The sequence below is a fragment of the Crotalus tigris genome, unplaced genomic scaffold, assembly GCF_016545835.1.
Source record: "Crotalus tigris isolate CLP2741 ecotype Arizona unplaced genomic scaffold, ASM1654583v1 scf7180000024383.4638030, whole genome shotgun sequence".
NCBI lineage: Eukaryota > Metazoa > Chordata > Lepidosauria > Squamata > Viperidae > Crotalus > Crotalus tigris.
The window spans coordinates 4375775-4395938 of NW_024100553.1; the positions used below are offsets into that span (position 1 = coordinate 4375775).

Genomic DNA, 20164 nt, shown 5'->3' on the forward strand with positions numbered 1-20164 from the left:
ACATTTTACATAGGTTTATAATCCAATTCTAGCACAGAATACAGTACTTACCAACATGAGATGCAACTAGATTACTGTGTAGAATGCATGCTGAGTGCTAAAACCGGGCCTGCATGTATTTTTAACATAAAAATATAAATTATTTTTTTTATTTGAATGCATATATATATGCAGTTTCCATAGTATTTTTCCCCAAAAGGAAGAGAAAAATGCTTGTTTTTAACAACAAAAGATAGAGACACTCATAAAGAAAGGACTTTTTCTTGTAAATTTATAAGGCAAACGTTTTATATAATAAATAGGATACAAGGGTAGGGAGGGATTTTGGTGGATTTCTTTTAAACATATACATGTACATTCAGACGGATTTTGTTATTTTCTTACTGAAATTATACAAATTTTCCTTTATTAAATTTATTTTTTCTTCTTTTTAAATATAGTCAGTGCTTTCAGTCTTTTTTTTTTTTTTTTGGCTGTAGACAAAACCTACAAAAAGAGCAATCAATTTTTAAGTTTTATTAAACAATCTACTCAGAATTCTTAAAAGTAATTGTCCCAAAAATGCATCAAACAAATGCAAAGTGTGGTCAGGAAGTATGGGTGGGGGGTACACAATAGAATATATTTTTAAAAATTCTTCAAAAGAGCCAAGGAAGCTCTACTTAACCTCAGTGGAAAGTTTCTTTATATTTTCCCCTAAAATTAGAGATTTAATATAGAAGGATCATTCATATGGATCGACAGTGATTTCTCGGCATTAAAAATATTAGTGGGGCAATCCTTAGACAACATACAGCCCAACTAATAAGAGTGTTAACTATGATTTTTTGGAGAGTTTCAATGCTTTCTTCTTTGATAACACTTATAATGCTAGATCCTCCTGATTTGCTACTTTATTCTTCCTCCCTTAATGAGTGTTCAGTGAAGGAATCTACAGCACCACCTCATTTTTTTCCTATATTGCCTTCTGGTGGTGGATTATTAAAAATGAAAACTTTATAAAGTTCTCCCTGGATTTTGTTTCTTGTTTTTAGTATTGCATTCCCGCCAAATGAATGTTTTAATGAAGGACTCTAAGCATATTCTAATTTCTTTGATACACTGACTTCTGGTAGTAGATTATTAGAAATTGAAGCATATAAAATACCCTGGGAAGTTGTTAAAAAAATTGTCTAAACTACCCCTTTCTCCCTACTGCCAATGGTAAGACAAAAATAAAAGTATATACCTTTCCTCCCTTTTAAAATATATACATATATTTGACACTCACATTTGAAGCATTTGTGCCTGGAACAATTACTTTACAGAAATGTTCACGATACATACTCGTGGACCATTAAAATAAACACACACACACACACACACACACACACACACACACACACAAAAGGTTTTCATTGACATTCCTTTTTTTAGGGTGGGGAGATAAAAACCCTACACACAATGAGAGTCTCAAATACCAAAGTTCTTTTCTGTTATATCCCCTCTCAGAAAAAACAAACACTATTTAAAAGAAAATAAAAAAACAACTCCCACCCCAACCCCAAATTCTGCTGTCTCTGGATTTTTTTATTTTTTTTTAAAGAAATGTCACTGGGTAGAGAGTTAGTTGGCTATGTGAAGATTAAGAGCTGTACAAGCTAGCAAGCACTCAGCATACATTTAATAACAGTCCGTGTAATATTTGGTCTTATAGTGATCACTACTGAATTGTGAAGCAGAAGGAAGTTGGTTTGTTATTAGTGGCATGTTGATTTATGGAAGCTGGAGAAAGGATTTCCCCCCATCCCTCCCCCTGTACAATAAAGGGAGGAAAGCCTTTTTTTTTTCTTGCACTCACAAAGAAAATCAATTGATCAATGTCCAACTCTATTGCCACTTCATGCAGAGATAACACAACCGCAGTAAGTACTGCTCATCTACATGGCTTAGAGAAGGAAAACCATGACTGGAAGAAATTTTTTATGTATGTCAATTTATGGACTGAGAAATTCTCTCCCCCAACCTCAGTTACGAGAAATATAGTAACACTGTCCCTCAGAGAAGTGTAATCTATGCTCGATCTTTGCTTTTGGAAGAACGGCAATTTTAAGCTGCTACTCTGAGCGGATATTGCTGATTTCCACAACTTGCAAGTGAAAACTGGCAGAAACTCTCATATTTGGTCCTCTTTCTAATGGGGCCTTTTGGGATATGATGAGAACTGTGTCAGTAAAGTGCTAAAAAGCTATTTTTTGCTTAATGATCTGCTTCCAAACACATCAGCCTTTGATTTGATGACTGTTACTTGAGCTATAATGTCAAAGATAACAAAAGCTTTAATACAAAATTATTAAGTGTGACACAAACTGAACAACTCAGCAATCACTCATGCAAGCATAAGCAACACTAAGAGGAGAAAGGGCAAAGTCCAATTTGAAAAACTGATAATTCGTTCTCTCTGAAAAATACTGCAAAACATGTTTGATCAGTAGAAAAAGTAGTGAGAGTACAATTCAATACTTCACTTCTGCCACCCAGTTATTTGACATGTCCATTTTTTGTTCACACCTTTTTCTTTCCAGGATCCATATCTGGATGCAGTATGACACTGACCCATGAAGATACAATATCAAATCCAGACATGATGTCTTTGGAAATCAGACCTTGATTTTTGCTAAACATGTAGGAAGAGAGGGGAGAGAAGTGAAGATAAACAAAAGGCAGGTTATCAGCTAAAGAACGGAACATGCTATCATGGAGTGCTTCCAATTTATGCCAGATGGCATGCAGTGCACAAAATGAAAGGAGCGGTAGGAGAAATATTAACTTTAAAAACAGTAGAAGTGGGAAGATGAGAAGCCAGATAAGAATTTTGCTATGAAGAAAATGAGGAAGAACACCAAGTTCAGTTTAGGACCAATAGTAGTTTTCCAAAACGTACACTACCAGACTAAGTTGTTTCACCATAGAAGTAGCCATAATTGATAGAGCTAAATCATGCCAATAACATTAGTTAGGCTCTAGTTAAACTGAAAATATTTTTAGACAGGTTAGTCACAATACAGACCAAATACTCCATATTTTCTTCACTTTATCATCCTAAACCAGGCATGTCAAACTTGCGACGTCATGTGACGTCGCATAACGTATCGGGCCAGTTTTGCCATTGCCGGCAATGGGGTGGGCGCGGCTTCCACGTGACACGTCCAGCCCGCGGGCCGGCAGTTTGACACCCCTGTCCTAGACCCAAGTCAATGCCCTTCCCCACAAGTTGATTTGAGTGCAAACAAAATAAAATGTTGACTATATGTGACCATCCTGTTATTTTTCAAACTCATTGAACAAAAAAAAAAAATAAATAAAAATAAAAATAAAAATAAAAAAAAAATCCCCTTCCAAAAGTGTAAGAACAGCCCAGCTAAATGTATTTTCTGTTCTGGCATTTACTGGCAGACAATTGTGAAGGGTGTTTTCTTTTCCCTTGCCATGATACTGAAGTTTAGGAATAATAGTAAAGAAAACAACATGTAATAATTTCTGAACAGACCATACCATTCCTTGCTTGTCAGTCTGTTATCCTTATTTGGTAGTGGAGCAATAAGCAAAAAAAAAAAAGCTACCCCTCATTTATAATGCAATATACATATATATAAAATTAGACAATTTTTTCTGTGTCTACTTGGTGCCTTAAAAAAAAAGAAACACTACACACACACACACACACACACACACAAAACAGAAATTAAATCCCCAAACAAAAAAGATTTAGATCTAACGTTAAACTCTACACATTATTGGATAATAATTGAAACTGACAAGTTTATTTTCACTTGACACAGAAACATCAGGTGGTTCACAATGCTAACAAGGTAAATCCCTCTTGCACAGTCTCTCAAACTCCAGGCACTATCCACATGTGTCTTGAGGATGAGCAGGGTGGAAGTGGGCAGAGCTAGGAGCAAAGATAGTCACTTTAAATAAGCAGTTTGCCAGTGAAGCTACTACTGATGTAATGCACTCTGGAAAAGCAGCATCTTTAGAAGGAATGGTGGGCAGAGGCCAGACTTCTATTACTCCTTCTTGACCATACTCCTGCTCTACTTTTTCAATCCTTTCTTTGGGTTGAACTAGATTTTGGTGGAAGACCCAGGTCTGTAATCAGCTGCAAAGCGGAGCAAGAAGGATGCCATATGCAGCAAAAAAATGTTCATGTGCTGGGAGGAAGGCAGGGAGAGTCAGGAAAAAAAGCAAGCAGAATTAAAACTTTTTGCTTGCCTGCTGCTTCTCTGGTGCAAAACTGCCTCTCTTACAATCACTTTGTAGCAATCAAAAGCAGCAATCCTAGTCTGCCTACAAGGATCTAGTTTGGCTCTTACTGACCAAATGAACCTTCAATTTCCCGCCCTACTACATCACAACTCAAGGAAGGGAAGGGAAATAGTATAAAAGTGTCACCTTTTGACTTGTTTGGAATGTCGAGACATGTGAGATTAAAAAACAACAACAACCCTGTGGTCTTACAAGCTTTTCAAATCCAGGTAACGATAGATTAGACTAATTACAATATGAAGATGATTTTAGTGATATATGGGTATTGATATTCTAATTTGGATTTTTGTTTCAAATTCAAATTCCATACATGTTCATAGGTATACTTAACTAAATATATCCCAAAATCTTAACATTTGAAGCTTCTTTACTATCCCCATCTGACCCCATATTAAATTTAACCCATTCTTCTCAATCTATTTGCTAGACATTGTTAAAACCATGTGATCTCAATGGGCCTGTGGCTCTACTGTTCACCCAAATAGGAAGCAAGAAAGAATATTCTTCTCTTGGCTTTAAAGTGCATTATTCTCTCCCATGAAAACGGTTGTTTTTTTTTAAGGAAGGGAGAGGTATTTCCATCATGAGGGCAACTATCTGCCTCAACAATGGACACCAAGAAACAGTTGGGAAAGGACATGGCAAAGGGCTGCCAACTTTTTATCTAAAGTAGTCACCTATATCTTTTGAAAGGTACATGGCTGGGAGAGTGCTAGAGCGCCTTTTACGATAGCAAAAACTACATTTTCTAAATGATCTTTGCCAAATAAATAGGAAGGCATGAGGCTTTCAATACTCCCATAGTAAACTAAACTAGAGAAGATCTGCCTATGGGTATTAATTTCAGAAGGTTCAAATGCTAAAAACGTCAAATGCTGAGTATATTTCCTGCAGAACTACAGCCCCATTTGTATTTTCAGCTATACACTACAATATTATGAATGCTAAAGACACTGGAATGCAGCAATACCCTATATTATAGGGACAGGACTAAACTGACACAACACGCCTGCTTAGCCATAAGCTTGGTCTAATATGTCTGAAATGGAAATGTGGGTCCATATTTTAGGGCATAAGTGCAGGCTTATGTATAAAACAATGTTCTCCATGTCTGCTATTTCATCCATCATCCTCTCCCCGAGGATTTTTTCTATCCAACCGAATTCCTGTTATTAGAATTCTTCCAAGAACAATGTATGTATGAATGAAAATGTTTTGTGTCAACAGGTATCCACAGTGGGGTATTGGGGGAACAAAAGATAAAAGCATTGTCACACATTGTAACACAAACTCCACTCATGTACAAGTGTTGTGTTATTGCACATATGAAAGGGGTGTAGCTTGCATTGTAGTACTGGCACTCTAAGCCCAGCTTGAGTATGCTTTTCATCCTGCAAACACCTGTATGTATCAGGCTGTAGAAGTAAACTACAGGAAATAATATTTCCTCTTTACATGATTTTTAAAAAACTATAAACAGATTTGTTACCACTACATTCAGCTTGGGCTTCAGTTATAACCCAAACTGAATTTTTTAATAAAAAAAATCAATATTCCAATTGGAAAGATTGCTATCACTATTTTTTATTCTTGATGTTCTGTGTTTCAAGCTGGACAAGCTAAGGAGCTGTTTTACCATGATATTCTTCTATGGAAACTTTCATGATGTATATCTATACTTTGACTTCCAAGGATAGTGCTCTGTAAAACTCACCCACACCAAATTGTACCTGTCATACTTTTAATTTCAACATATGTCTATATATGTTTACTATTAAAAAAGTCCCATCAGAGTTGACCCCAAAGTAGAATGAAATGTAAGGTTCTATTCCATTTATCAAAACAATCTTATAACTTAGAAAAATTAATACATGATAGAAGGTTGTCTCTGCAAACTTAGAAGCTGGAGCAAGCGGGACAATACTTCACTCTAGATCTCTCAGTCAAGTGCAAAGTCTTAGAAATCCCCAAATGCAGCTGAATATCAAAGTATACTGCATTTTTCACATCTCTTTCCCACAGACTAGGATATTTATTGTGGTTTGGAAAACTGTAGATAGGAGACCCCCTCCCCTGCCAAACTAAATTTGTGCCTTTTTTAATATTGAGGAAAAGCCCTTAAAGAGTTTAAATTGTTGCAAAGTAATTTCCTCCTGTTTTTTCCTTGTGCGTGCTTCTTTACATTTTCTATCAGGTTTCTATATGTACTTCTCGGCACAGAGACATCATTCCAATAAATAATGAGCTAGTTTCAGAGGAATTCACCATTTAGCAACAGATTGTAGCTCAAATTCTAATGATTAAATAAGAGGCTTGGTTTTTATTCTTGATAAAGAAAGAAGCCAGCCCCAACCTTATTGCAAATCAAGGAGAAAGAGAAGAAAAAAAATCAAACTTTCAGTTCTGATTACACTGTAAGAAGCTCAGAAAAAAAAAATCGGGTTAGCTACAGGGCTAATTCTCATCAGTCTTCCCATAGAGAAAACTGAGGTTTTTTTTTTCTTATGAACAAATCATATTCTAAGGCTAATAACTTCACTTTGGCTACTTATGCACATAGAAGAATTTTTATTCCAATGTCTGGTACATAGGCAAGAACGGAGAAGAAAAGTCATCATCTATGCCAACGAGGCTCTCTAAGCTCTCAAATAAACATGACTCCTGAGAGCCTGTGTATGTATTTATGTACGTACATATATGACTGCAGGAACTCCAATTTTACTAAGGAAAAAAATTAATATTCCTCCCTCTCAAAATAATTTTCCTGTTCTAAATTTTGTCATTCCTGCAAGGAAACTGCTATACTAGAAATAGGAAGAAGAAAAAAGCCATGATAGGAATCTCTATTTTTCTCCCAGTTAACAACTTGTAAAAGGTGAGAGGGCGCATATTTAAACCATAAAATGCTACTGTTCTGAATACTTTCTGACTTTTTAGAGTGCTAACTTCTTTATTTAAAAAAATTATCACAGATATCAGGATATACGTCTATTAGAGTCCTCAAAGACCCATGAAATAAGATGGATCTTTTTTTATCATTTCACACCACGGGGGATATTTTTTTTATTTTAAGAAAGCTACTTCCTGCCTAGACTTTGACTGGGATTCAGTCCTGCTTTCTTCTTATTGAAGTATTTGCTATAGTCCAGAAAAGGTAGGGGGAGACACTAGCTTACCTCTGTGCTACATATTCACTTAAACAAAAATAAGCTGACTAGCATGGCCAATGTCCTTCCCCTTCCCTCCACTGAATGCTGTTTTCTGCTATTCAGGAGGGAAAAAATAGACCTTAATTGTAGACAAAGCCTCATAATAAAACGCTACACTTCTGCTGAGCCCTGCTTTTCTGGGGAGTGAGGCGATATGTGCTCAACCGCCTTGGAAGAGCTTGGTTGCCAACTGGAGGGAAATTATTTGAAGCAACTAGGCCTCTCAATTCAGCCATTGCCATGTACCAATCCCACAAAGAATTACAGGTAGTTTTACACACATTGGGCTACTTTCTTGAACAAGAAGTACAGTGAAAAGGTGAGCCAATGTTCAGTCCAATGCCCCATCTGATACACATAGGCACACTTTGTACATCTTTCACGCCACTGCGCCCCCCCTCCCCAAACAAGTGGACAAAGGCCTCCATTAGTGCAAACAGTTTCCTAAGCTAATATCATTGACAGTAACTGGAAGAACTTCTCGTTTTAAACTCTTAGCGTGTGACAAGCAAACACACAAATGCCGTTCAGCACACTCGGATTGTTTCAACAAAATCAAAGGCCTCTCCTTTCAGGATTGACACAGGAAAGGAGGACATTAATACAAAGCTGCACCTAGTATCCCAGTGGTCTCTTAGCAGCAGAGCTATTCTTGGGGGGGGGGAGACAATATTCTTCCTAATTGCTGGCCTAAATGGCAGATGAGGGATATTAGTTCCCCAATATACCACCCTATTTCTCTCTCTCTCTCTCATGTGTACACATGCACACACACCCTACTGAAAACTACAGAATTCCAACTAAGACTGGACAACTACATTACATGGCACTAGGGAGGTGGAGTGGAATACACGTGTGGGCCCATCTCCACCTGATCTGTTGATGGGGCCTCTATATTATGAAGGGCAAACAGGATCAGGGCAACAAGCCAGAGTTTGGAGCTATTTCTCCCCCGCCAAACAGCTTGCCTTGTCAGTAGTATTCTCAGCAAAGCATGGCAGAAGGAGCCAGGCAGATGGGGAGAGGGAAGAGTGGGCCCCCGTTCTGTAGAAAAAGTGCAAAGTGGCTTCCAGCCCTGGGAGGCATGTTTCTGTACCCCACACTGTGCTTGTCTGTATTAAAAATGGGGGGAATGAGGAACACAGAGGGATAGTTTGGGGGTAAGCTGATTGATTGAAAGCCAGGGCATTATGGGAAAAGAGAATTCTACCCGGCAGCAGCCTGGAGTCTCATTTGGGTGTGTGGGGCTGAGAGTGCCTGTTCCTCTCTTTGTTACCTCTGGCGCTCACTTGCTTGCTCACTCACCCCCCGCAAAGTCAGCTGACCCGCTCTGACACAGGTGTCCTGGTATCCACGGCCTCGTCCCTGTTTGTAGGCCGGGACAAGGCCGTGGAGGACGACACAGTATCTTTGCGCTCATGTTTGTAGGACACGGCTGTGCCACCAGATTGAGTCTTAGGTGGCTCTTTAGGACAGCCATCACTTTCTGGAGCCCTCTCCTCTTTATAGCTCTTGCTGCTCAAGTCCTGGGGCTCAGTTGGAAGGCTCTTGCTGTCCTTAGGGCTTTCAGGGGACTGAGCAGGGGAGGTGCCCTGGGGCTCCAAAGATGGCTGATGGGGAGGGAGGTGCTGATCTTTCTTGCCAGGAGAAGAGGAAGGGGCAGGGGTTGACACAGCATTGCCACCCCGCCCTTTAGGGCTGCTTTCTTTGCTGCGGCGCCCTGGGCTCTTGGCAGCCGTTCGCTGTCCTTTGGAACTCCATTCCGCTGTGTTGCTTGGAGGAGGAGGACTTGGCTTGGTGATCTCTATACTGACAGCCTCACGTGTCTTACGTTTCTTGATGGGCAATACTGTCTCCCGGACTGCCTGGATGACTGGCTCCTTGACTGTTTTCTTCTTAGCTTCGGCAACAGCTGCTACTGCACTGCTGCCTGGCTTTCGTCCCCGTTTCTTAGGCACAGCCTGGGGATCTGATTCAGGTTTCCGTTTACGCCCAGGACGTTTGATCACCATGACCTGTGCTGAGGTGGTAGCCCCCCCTGTTCCTTCTGCCTTTGCTCCCATCGAAGACGATTGCAAAGGCATCTTGACTAGCAGCCTTCCTGAACTCTTCTCAATTACCCTTTTCACCTGTACGCCTTCTGAAGCAGTTCCTCTAGGTTTGGTAGAGCCACTACCTTTGGGTCGACCCCGTCCACGGCCTGTGCCAGTAGTTTTAGGGGCTTTAGTTTTCTTAGGAGGCTTCTGTTCTCGTCGTGAGGGGCTCCCACGTCCAGTCACCGTGAAATCAAAATCATTAGGATCCAGAGAAGTATCTCCCACCTTCTCAAAGTAGGCGATGAGCTCAACTTTAGAACGAAAGGCCTTGCCTTGGGGGCTGCAGTTTCAGAACCAGAAATATGAGAAAGAACAAGGAAGGGGAGGGGGTGGGGAGAGAAAATTAGTGGTAATTCACTAGAGATACACAAGCTAGATTATTACATCATTCTTTTAAAAAAAACCCTCATCTTGCAAGAGTTCTATGCACATGATTCTGTAATCTACAGTATACTTTATACATCAAACATCACACTGCAAATAACCACCAATAAGGGGAGCTTTTGAGCTTTTGCTTTGTGTTGAGCTCTATTCCCCCCCCCCACTCTTGTATCGTGTATAGCTTTGGTGTGAAAGCTAATAGAAATATAAGGAAGAGTAATTAATACATTGCTAATTTGGATTCCACCTACCCCCTAACACTTTTCATTATGAGAGCTTTGAAAGATGGCCCTTAGAGCTAGCTAGGTATTAAGCCACTGTTCTGCCTTTTCTTTTTTAATGGGAAAGTGAGTTACAAAGAGCAAATGAAAGGCAGCTGAATATCTGAGCTCCCCTGTAAAATTCTATGAAGAAAACCAATGTGAACGTGTTATCAAAGTTTTGTCTAGAAGTACAGGTAGTACTCGACTTACAACTTTAGTGACCATTCAACATGCCAATGGACCTACCTCGGGGCTAATTGCAACCCAGATTTGAAGTTAACAAGAATTGCCACCCCTTGGAATCACATGACTGAACTTTGGTCCTCGGCAACCAGGCCACATATTTGCAGCCATTAGAAGTGTCTGATCTCATTTTATGACAATTTTGTCGAAAACCAGCGTTTACTTCCAATTTTCAGCAAAACTGAGTCCATCAGCTGCTTAATGACTGCCATAAGAAAGCTCATAAAATTGAGCTGGTCATGTGACCAACCCATTTTACGACTGTTACAAATGTGATAGGCAGGCTCCATTATGGTTGTAAGTCGAGGATTTCCTGTATTCTTTGTTCTTAGTTCTATATCTAAAATAACATCATTTTCCTAAGGGACTGATCAGAGATGTTACAAAGTAAAAGATGCAGAAAATCTACCATGTTTTCAGAAAAAAATATAGAAGAAAAGAAGCAGGTTCTTGTCATGTGATCTTGGCAAAAAACAGGATTACTGAGTGCCTGAATTTATAACGTGCTAATATATATGTATGTCATGACAGGTAAATTCTCTCTATCTACCTGCCCCCATGCACAGTATGGAAATTCAGATAGGATGTGTTTGATAGATCACTTGCTAAATAACTTAACATTTTGTTAGGATTCTTGTTCTGTATGAAGATATTCCTTCAACGCTGATTTTATTTATTTATAGCAGCAAAAAATAGCTGATTATAAGGAAATCTCCAGGGAATACCAGGGCCATAAGCTAGATTCTAAGGTTGAAAAAACATCTCAGAAAATGACAATGGCAAACTACTTCTGTACTTCTGCCAAAAAATGTACATGTTTATGTCCATGAAATCACTGGAGTTTACCTCAAATGGATAAGCCTTTACATTTTTCTACTAATGTAAATATTATCTAATGAGCATATCATTTGCAAGTTAAAGAGGGAAGGTTTTATCCTCAAAAGCTACTTTAAAAATGAATTTAAAAATGTCTGAATTGCAATATTAATATGAAACTGAGTATGAAAAATCATTAGAATAGTTAAGTCTTATTAATTAACATTAGAATAGGATAGGACAGGATAGGATAGGAGTAGGAATAGGAATAGAATTCTAGATGAGAAATTTCTATGGCAAGTTATATGGCATTTCTGTAGTATTTCTGCTTAATAATTTCATTATTAAAAGTATTTTTTTTTAAAGTTCCTGTGATAATCTCTAGTTAGGGAGACAAAGCCCTATGTCTATGCAGTAAGAGAAGCAGAAGCAGAATAATACATTAACCCTTTCCTGACTGTGGTGAAGTATAAATATTTAGTGCTGCTGAGGCATTTTTCCCCTCTGGAAGCATAATTAAATATAAATATATGGGGGATTCCATATAGCATCTAGGGTAGCCCTATATTAATTGTTAATGCCTTTTCTTCTTTATGTTACATTTATTCATATGTAACTTGTATAAAATGCTTGACAACTTCAATTACAAGTTCATTGCTTTCATCTTCAGCTGTTTTTATTGCTTCCTGAAAATCCCAATTGGAAGATTGATGGGTAATTTCTTGAACTTGAACAGTCTTTCTGTAAAATTATCCTGTAAAATTATTAGTTTCTTTTCACTTGTGTATGCCCATATGGCAAGAACACAGCTGCATCAGATTCCAAGAATAATGAGGACAGTTAGAGAGCATTTGTCTGAATTTTTTTTAAAGCAGCATGTCTTTTCCTGCCAGCAATCCCCTCTGCAGCTGCCATGCAATTCCAGGAAAATGTTTATTGATATTTGGATTAAGGAATTGCTACATATACCCTCCCATATGCTCCAAAGGATGATTTTGATATCTGAATTCTGCACAGTCCTAGAATGGAAGATTTTTCATTCTAAATTTTGTCATATTACTTGTTGTTCGGTAAAAAATGTAAAGGAAGAAATGTTAGAAAGTAAAGAATTCACCACAGTATATGAGGAAAATAAGAAAAAATGGACCAATTCACAAGCAACAGTACTATTTAGCTTAGAGGAAAAAAATGTAGGATTGCAGAAAAATTGTTGTCAATAATTTAGAAATTATGTCACTGGATATCTCGTAAGGACTAACAAATCCAGAAAGAAGGGATGTGGGAAAGGCCTATATTTCCCACATCTATACACTGCTACAACTCTTGTGTCTGTTTGTTTGTAATCTTCAATTAGCCCAAATGGTGCATGAAAGCACAAATATTTTTGAATCTAGGGACCTCAAATCTGCTAACTTAAAGAATGCTCACAAAATCCAGGATCCACGCAATTGAAATTTCTAGCATCTTTATACCAGTTATATAGGTGCTGCTGTGTTGCCACAGTTAGTGTGATTTCTGACACTCCCCACCAGCTTCCCACAAGCAAAGTAAATGGGAAAGCCAACAAAAAGTTGGACATTTTTTCTGCTCCCAACTGCTTTTTTGCCCAACAGTGGTCATTCTGTTTCTCCATTTACGTAAGGAAATATCTCTGAAATGACCATTGGATCAAAATAAGCATTAGCATACTGCCTAGGACATTTTCAGCCTAGTGTATTGTTCTATTTTCAGAAAATAGCATAAGATCTACTGTCTGAAATCAAAGAGAGGTGTAAAAATTAGAGTGAAATTGTGCGCAAGAAACATATACAGTATAATATATAAATAAAAATAAATAGTATAAATAAATATAATAATAAAATAAAAAGAGCCTATATTAGACCTTAACATGCAGAAAATCAGTTGAGAGTTATTATCTCCTAATTCCCAGAAAATATAAGTGCTGGCTATAATTACGTAAGGAAGAACACAGTACATACTCAAATATGCTCTCCCTCATATACACCACTGCTGAATCCTGATCAAAATAAGCTCTCAGACCGGAATATAGGAAGCATATTCCCCCTTTTGAGTTTTGGAGAACAACACACGATGAGAGCAATGCACTGCAAACATACAAGGGCCACTGTCACTCACTTGATAAGATAGACGTCATACTTCCCCGCCGAGCGTCCGGATTTTCTCTGCTTGAGTTTGCGAGTCCAGCCCTCGGGCAAAGTGGGATCATCATACATGGGACCACGATCTCGGATGACAGAGCGGCGCTGTTTTGGAGATGCAGAGGCCTCAGGTACAGCTGGAGCAGTTCCAGCTCCTTCCGACATTTCTGCCTTGCCTGCTTCAGCTGGCTCCACAGAGGGCTGGGCATGCTCACGTTGCTTTTCTTCTTTCCGCTCTTTCTTGACTTTTTTACATTTGGAGGATTTGTCCTTTAGACCCTGTAAATCTTGGTCCTCAGATTTTTCTTCCCTGCAAAATAGAGAAAAGAAAGATCTTGAATGCTTAGCATATCATACAATGATATATTATCAGGACTGATAGGTGGCATAAGAACTCATCTATAGCCAAAGTCTGTTTTGAGACATGTGACAGGAAGATGGAAGGGGTTTGAATGCAACAGCTGCCTATCTCTCTTTGACTCAAGGATACAATGGGAGAACTTTTTCTGGATTTTCTTGTCTATAGTCTCTGGTCTCAGGTGGTCCATTTTCAAACTTGAAATGTTTGTACTTTATTTTGTATCCTTCTCCCCTCATATAAAATTGCTCCCATTCCATTAAGTTTCTGAGAATCTATCCATAAGTAATACATTTTTCCAATACTTCATTGGGCTGGGCAGAATTAAAAAAATAAGTGTGTTGTATACTTTTGGCAACAGCAGAGGAATACATTTGATTCAGTGGTGCCATAGATATATCTCTGTAGGACTACTACAATGATCGGCTGTGCTCTTTTTGTTAGTTAAACATCTCTCAGAGGTCACATACTAACATAACTATATTTTTCTATGTGTGTATTCCAGAAATATCTTCCCTGATAGGTTTATAATTCTACAGCTGGTTTAATTAAACAGAGGAAGCCAGACAATACTATTTTTGTCTGGTATGAAGAAGCAAGAGTTCTTGCTAATTTCATATGCAGCAATATCACAGCACATAACTCAGTTGTTAGATTCTATTATGTAAAACGACACTTTTTTCACTTCCATTCAATTATGTCTGATACATAGAGACTGCCTGGACAAGTCCATGCAGTTTTCTTAGCAAGATTTTTTTAGAAGTGATTTGCCCGCCTCCTTCCTAGGGCTGAGTGTATGACTAGCTAGCTTTATGCCTACAGTGGGACAAGAACACACAGCCTCCTGGTGTCTAATCAGATGCCTTAACCCAGGGGTCTTCAAACTTGGCCCTTTTATGACTTGTGGACTTCAACTCCCAGAATTCCTCAGTCAGTCCACAAGTCATAAAAGGGCCAAGTTTGAAGATTCCTCCCTGAACCACTATACCAAACTGGCTCTCAAAGCAGTTTCTGTTGAGTATAGATTTGTGATATCTCTCAACATACTGTCTTCCAGCTATGGCATAGATATTATTTATTGCCATTACAGTTTGTAATGAAAAACAAAATAATACATTATGTCGGCTTTGTGTAATTGTAAGCAACCCAGAGTCATTGACTGAGATGGGCAGCTATAGAGATTGAATAAACAAACTGCAATTCAACCATGTGACCAAGAGAAGCTGCAAAGATTGCTAGTTTAATAACACCTATAGAAAATTATTTACTAATTTATTTATACTTAAGTAGAAAGCATATAAAATAATGAAAGTAACTTTATATATTAATTCAGCGGAGTTTAAATTTTAGTATATAGTATACTAATAAATTTGATAAACAAGAATAATAAATATTGCTGTTCATTAGTGAGCGATTCAAAAGCTTTTCTGGCTAGCTTTTTCAAGCAGTTTTTCTTGGAGTGACATTTGAAACAGTTGAAATATAAGTACTGAATTTATTACCAATTTTCAAAAAATATTTTATTTATTTATTTATACAACAAAGAAAAAAATGATGATAAATGATTTTAACAGTAAACAGTTACAATTCTAGCTATATATATGTTAAAAACAATACACTGTACTGGCCCTCTAATATTCTTAGTGGTAGATAAGTTTTTCTTAATTATCCATTACAAATTTTGTAAACTATATAATATTTTATCAATCATTCCAATAAACATACACATGCCATCTTTGCCTGATGACTCCCTCCTTATCTCTCTACAGGATGAGATGATTGATCAAGCTACACCCAGAAAGTAACTTCTCACCTAGGGATAGTTAAGTTGAATAAAGAACAGACTGAGGTATAAAGATTTTAATTTTGTCTTAAACAAACTTTAAGTACAGCTGAAAGGAAACGATTTCAGCTGGGAAAAAAAGGGGAGAACTCACCTATACTGCTAAACTCAGATATGACTCAATATTACAAATCAAATCAGTTTATTACAGCTCTAAGACCAGATACAATAAAATATCTAAGAGTAGAACTGTTACATACTCACACAAAATAGAAAATCATATGTATAATAGGATCTAAAATGGATTAAGAGATATAATAAAATAAAACAGAATAAAAATATTAATATAAGAGATTCCAAACTTAATTAATGGTGCAGAACATTGTACAGATGGTAGCACAAAACAGGGATACTAGGAAAAATAATTTTGAGTTCTTGTCTGAAAGAAGTAACATTAAGCAGAAATCACATTCCCATTTCTTTAACATCAGATAAATGAAATTCTGTCTAAAGTTCTTAAATAAGGAACAGCATAGTAGCATGTGGCTTAGTTTCTATTAAGCCATCGCAACAGGGAGGTAGCCAAAGATACATGGGAGTACCCTTAAAATATCCACACAGCCTGGTGAATTGAAACCTTACGATATTTCAGAATTGTAATTGATGACAAATAGGAGGCTGGAGCAAATCCCTTTAGAAGAATACTGTATGATAAATATTCAATGTCTTGCTTAAATTTGTTTGGATTTTCTATATATATATAAAATGTGTTGTTTGAGGGCAGTTTTAACATTATCAGAACCCAATCTTACAATAACTGTAAAGATATGTTGTGCGACAACTGTCCAGTAAATAAATAAAATAAACAAAATACCAATATATCAACATTCCAATTTTTGTAAAGAATAAAACTATTGCCTAAGACAATAGGCAACAGGGACCAGTTCCATGGAGAGAGGTTTTTCCACGGACTGGAGGGTCTGTGGTTTTGTGTGCTGCCTGCATCTTGCAGATTGCTTGTTTATGCGGACTGGTTGCTGGCATGCCGCGGCCCGGTACTGGTCCACGGACTGGAGGTTGGGGACCCCTGCCCTAAGAGCTTTTTTCATTCCCAACTGTGAAGTAGATATACAAACATCACTGGCCTATAATAATGCTTGAATTGCAGTCAGCTAAAATAGGTGGGCAATGGGCTGAAAGAACAAGTGCTTGGATTATTGGATTTAAATACAGATTACAAAGTAATGGAGCTAATATCTAACCTTTTCTTAAACGTCTATAAGTTGGGACTGCTTTAGATAAATGTCCTCAATTCTCAGTAAGGTATTTAAGTAAACAGAAGCAGCCCAAAGCACACACTCTACTAGAGAGAAGTTCTCTGAGGATGGGCTCCAGGTTCCGAGTCCAAAATCTTGGAAGACTAAACCTCTGGTCCTGGTGATTGGCTTGAAACTCATCATTAAGAAAACCAAAATCATGGCATCCGGCCCTCTCAATTCCTGGCAAATAGATGGGGAAGAAATGGAGGTAGTGACAGATTTTATTTTTCTGGGCTCCAAGATCACCTCAGATGGGGACTGCAGCCAAGAAATTAAAAGACGCTTGCTCCTGGGGAGGAAAGCTATGGCAAATCTAGACAGCATACTAAAAAGCAGAGACATCACCCTGCCAACAAAAGTGCGTATAGTCCAGGCCATGGTTTTCCCAGTTGCAATGTATAGCTGTGAAAGTTGGACCATAAGAAAGGCTGAGCGCCAAAGAATTGAGACCTTTGAACTATGGTGCTGGAGAAGACTCCTGAGAGTCCCTTAGACTGCAAGGTGTTCAAACTGGTCAGTCCTAGAAGAGATCAACCCTGACTGCTCTTTAGAAGGCCAGATCCTGAAGTTGAAACTCAAATACTTTGGCCACCTAATGAGAAGGAAGGACTCACTGGAGAAGGACCTAATGCTGGGAAAGATTGAGGGCAATAGAAGAAGGGGACGACAGAGAATGAGGTGGCTGGACACTGAAGCAGTAGGCATGAATTTAAATGGACTCCAGAAGATGGTAGAGGACAGGAAGACCTGGAGGAACACTGTCCATGGGGTCGCGATGGGTCAGACACGACTTCGCAATTAACAACAACAAATATAAATATACACACACACACACACAAACACACATTTTTAGATTGCTAACAAAGAATAAAGAAGGAAAAGAAAAAAATAAGAAGAAAGAAGAAAAAGAAAGAAGATTTCTTTCTCTGATATTTGGGCCGACAGGGTGCATCAAGAAACACTCAAGGTAAATGTATGTATGTATGTATGTATGTATGTATGTATATAGGTCTTTGGTTATTCGGGTTTTCTCCCACGTATTCTTTATTCTTTTTCAGAGAAAACCCGAATAACCAAAGACCTACATACAAACACCCGCGAAAACCTCAGAAAACAGATAGATAGATAGATAGATAGATAGATAGATATAAAAATTTGTTTTTCATTCATGAGTTTACTTAGTGAGCATTTGAAAATATAATAACACTGAAAAAAGTGACTTATGATTGTTTTTCACACTTACAATTCTTGCAGCTTTCCTTTGGTCATGTGATCAAAATTCAGACACTTGGCAACTGACTCATATTTATGATAGTTGCAGTGTCCTCGGGTCATATGATCACCTTTTTGTGTCTTTCTGAAAACCAAAGTCAATAGGAAAGCCAGGTTCATTTAACAACTGTGTTATTAACAATACCTGCAGTGATTCACTTAACAACTGTGGCAAGGCAGGTTGTAAAATGGGACAACATTCACTTATCAAATGAATCACTTAGCAACAGAAATTTTGGGCTTAATCGTGGTCATAAGTTGAGGACTACCTGTACAGTAAATAAACATGGAACAATCTTGCTAGTGAATGGGGAGAATCTTACTCTAGAAATGATATCCTTTTTTCTCTAAATACCTGCACTTCACATTTTATACCACAAGATGGTACTGAAGTCATAAAGAAACAATTCTATCTTTTTCCTAGGCAACATTATAGTATTCATTCAGGCCCAAAGTAAAATGACAAGGGGAGGGGGGTAATCTTCTCCCACTCATTTTTAAGTGAATTAGCAGCTCCATACGAAAACTATAAAAAGGTTTCTATTATGATAAAAAAAGAAAAGAGGGAGGGAGGGAGGGAGGGAGGGAGGGAGGGAGGAAGGAAGGAAGGAAGGAAGGAAGGAAGGAAGGAAGGAAGGAAGGAAGGAAGGAAGGAAGGAAGGAAGGAAAAAAAGTTCTGAGTCTTATAAAATATGGGAACTGAGTTAAAAGTGGGTGGTTACACATTTCCCAATTATACAGATTAAAAAGCCAGAAAAATAGGACCTAATTTACATGTTATCTTTTAAAAATGCGAATACATCTGGGGGAGGGGGGTTGTTTTGTTTACATTGAAAAAATGTCCAAGCAAGGAAAACTGCCATCAAAGCTGTGACTCTTACAATATAGTTCAAAGTCACTATTTTAATTAATGTTATGGTCTATAATCCGAGTTCACCTTCTACTCTCTGAATCTCATGTAGAAATACAGTTGGGAAACACTGTTATATATATTTATTCCTACATATAAAATAGAAATACCTGACCTATCCATTAGTTTTTGGAAGCAAAGAATGTCAAGTAAAGAAACATGCTTCCAAATATCCATATTATAAATGACTTCTGGTCTCATACTGAGCTTCAAGAAGAAACACCTCAGTCATCTCGTCTTCAATGCCCATTTTTCGAAGTTGGTCTGCTTCCGAACACTTATCCATCTCCATCTCATCACCTACGTCTGAGATTAATTTATCTCTCCTCAAAAACTTCTTGGCTTTATCTATGGAATTCAGTCGAAATCTTCGTTCACGGTATGCAAGTATCATCCCCTCAAGCTTCTCCCAATGAAAGGGAATTTTTCTCATCTTCAGAATATCTGTAAGGAATGAACAAGCTTTCCTTTTTCGTAAAATTCTTATGGGAATTTCCTTCAAAATAATTATATCTACGTTTCCGATTCATAATTTCACTTTGAAATGACTTATGACCATTCTTAACAGTTACAAACTGCTACAGCAGTGATGGCGAACCTTTTAGAGACTGAGTGCCCAAACTGCAACCCAAAACCCACTTATGCATTGTTGAGTGCCAGGTGGGCATGGCCCATTGGTGGGCGTGGCCCATTGGATGGGCGTGGCTGCAGTGGTAACGGCAGACTGGGTGGGACTAAAAAGTTCAATCAATCAATTCCAACTTGGCGAGATCTTTTTTTTTCTCCGCAATAAGTTGAAATTGATTGATTGATTGGACCTTTTTTTTTTGCACAGGCGGCGGAGGCTTAAAGTGAAAAGGGTTTATAAAACCCAGCTGAAGGCCTAGGACGGCGCCCGTGCCCACAGAGAGGGCTCTGTGTGCCACCTGTGGCACGCGTGCCATAGGTTCGCCACCACGGTGCTACAGCATCTCCATGGTCATGAGATCAAAATTTGGATGCTTGGCAGTTGGCATGTATTTATGTGGATTGCAATGACCTGGG

General features: G+C 38.2%; 1 protein-coding gene across 2 annotated transcripts in view; it reads right to left on the reverse strand.

The window, feature by feature from the left end:
• Positions 1 to 257: 257 nt before the first annotated feature.
• Positions 258 to 20164, reverse strand: part of MECP2 (methyl-CpG binding protein 2) — a 112493-nt gene continuing 92586 nt past the window's right edge. For both annotated transcript variants that reach the window (XM_039328707.1, XM_039328708.1), the window contains exons 2-3: positions 13456 to 13788; positions 258 to 9896 (exon numbers count right to left, since the gene is read on the reverse strand). In XM_039328707.1, the coding sequence (XP_039184641.1) occupies positions 8837 to 9896; positions 13456 to 13788 (1393 nt within the window). In that variant the 3' untranslated portion in view covers positions 258 to 8836. The remainder of the gene's footprint in view (positions 9897 to 13455; positions 13789 to 20164) is intronic.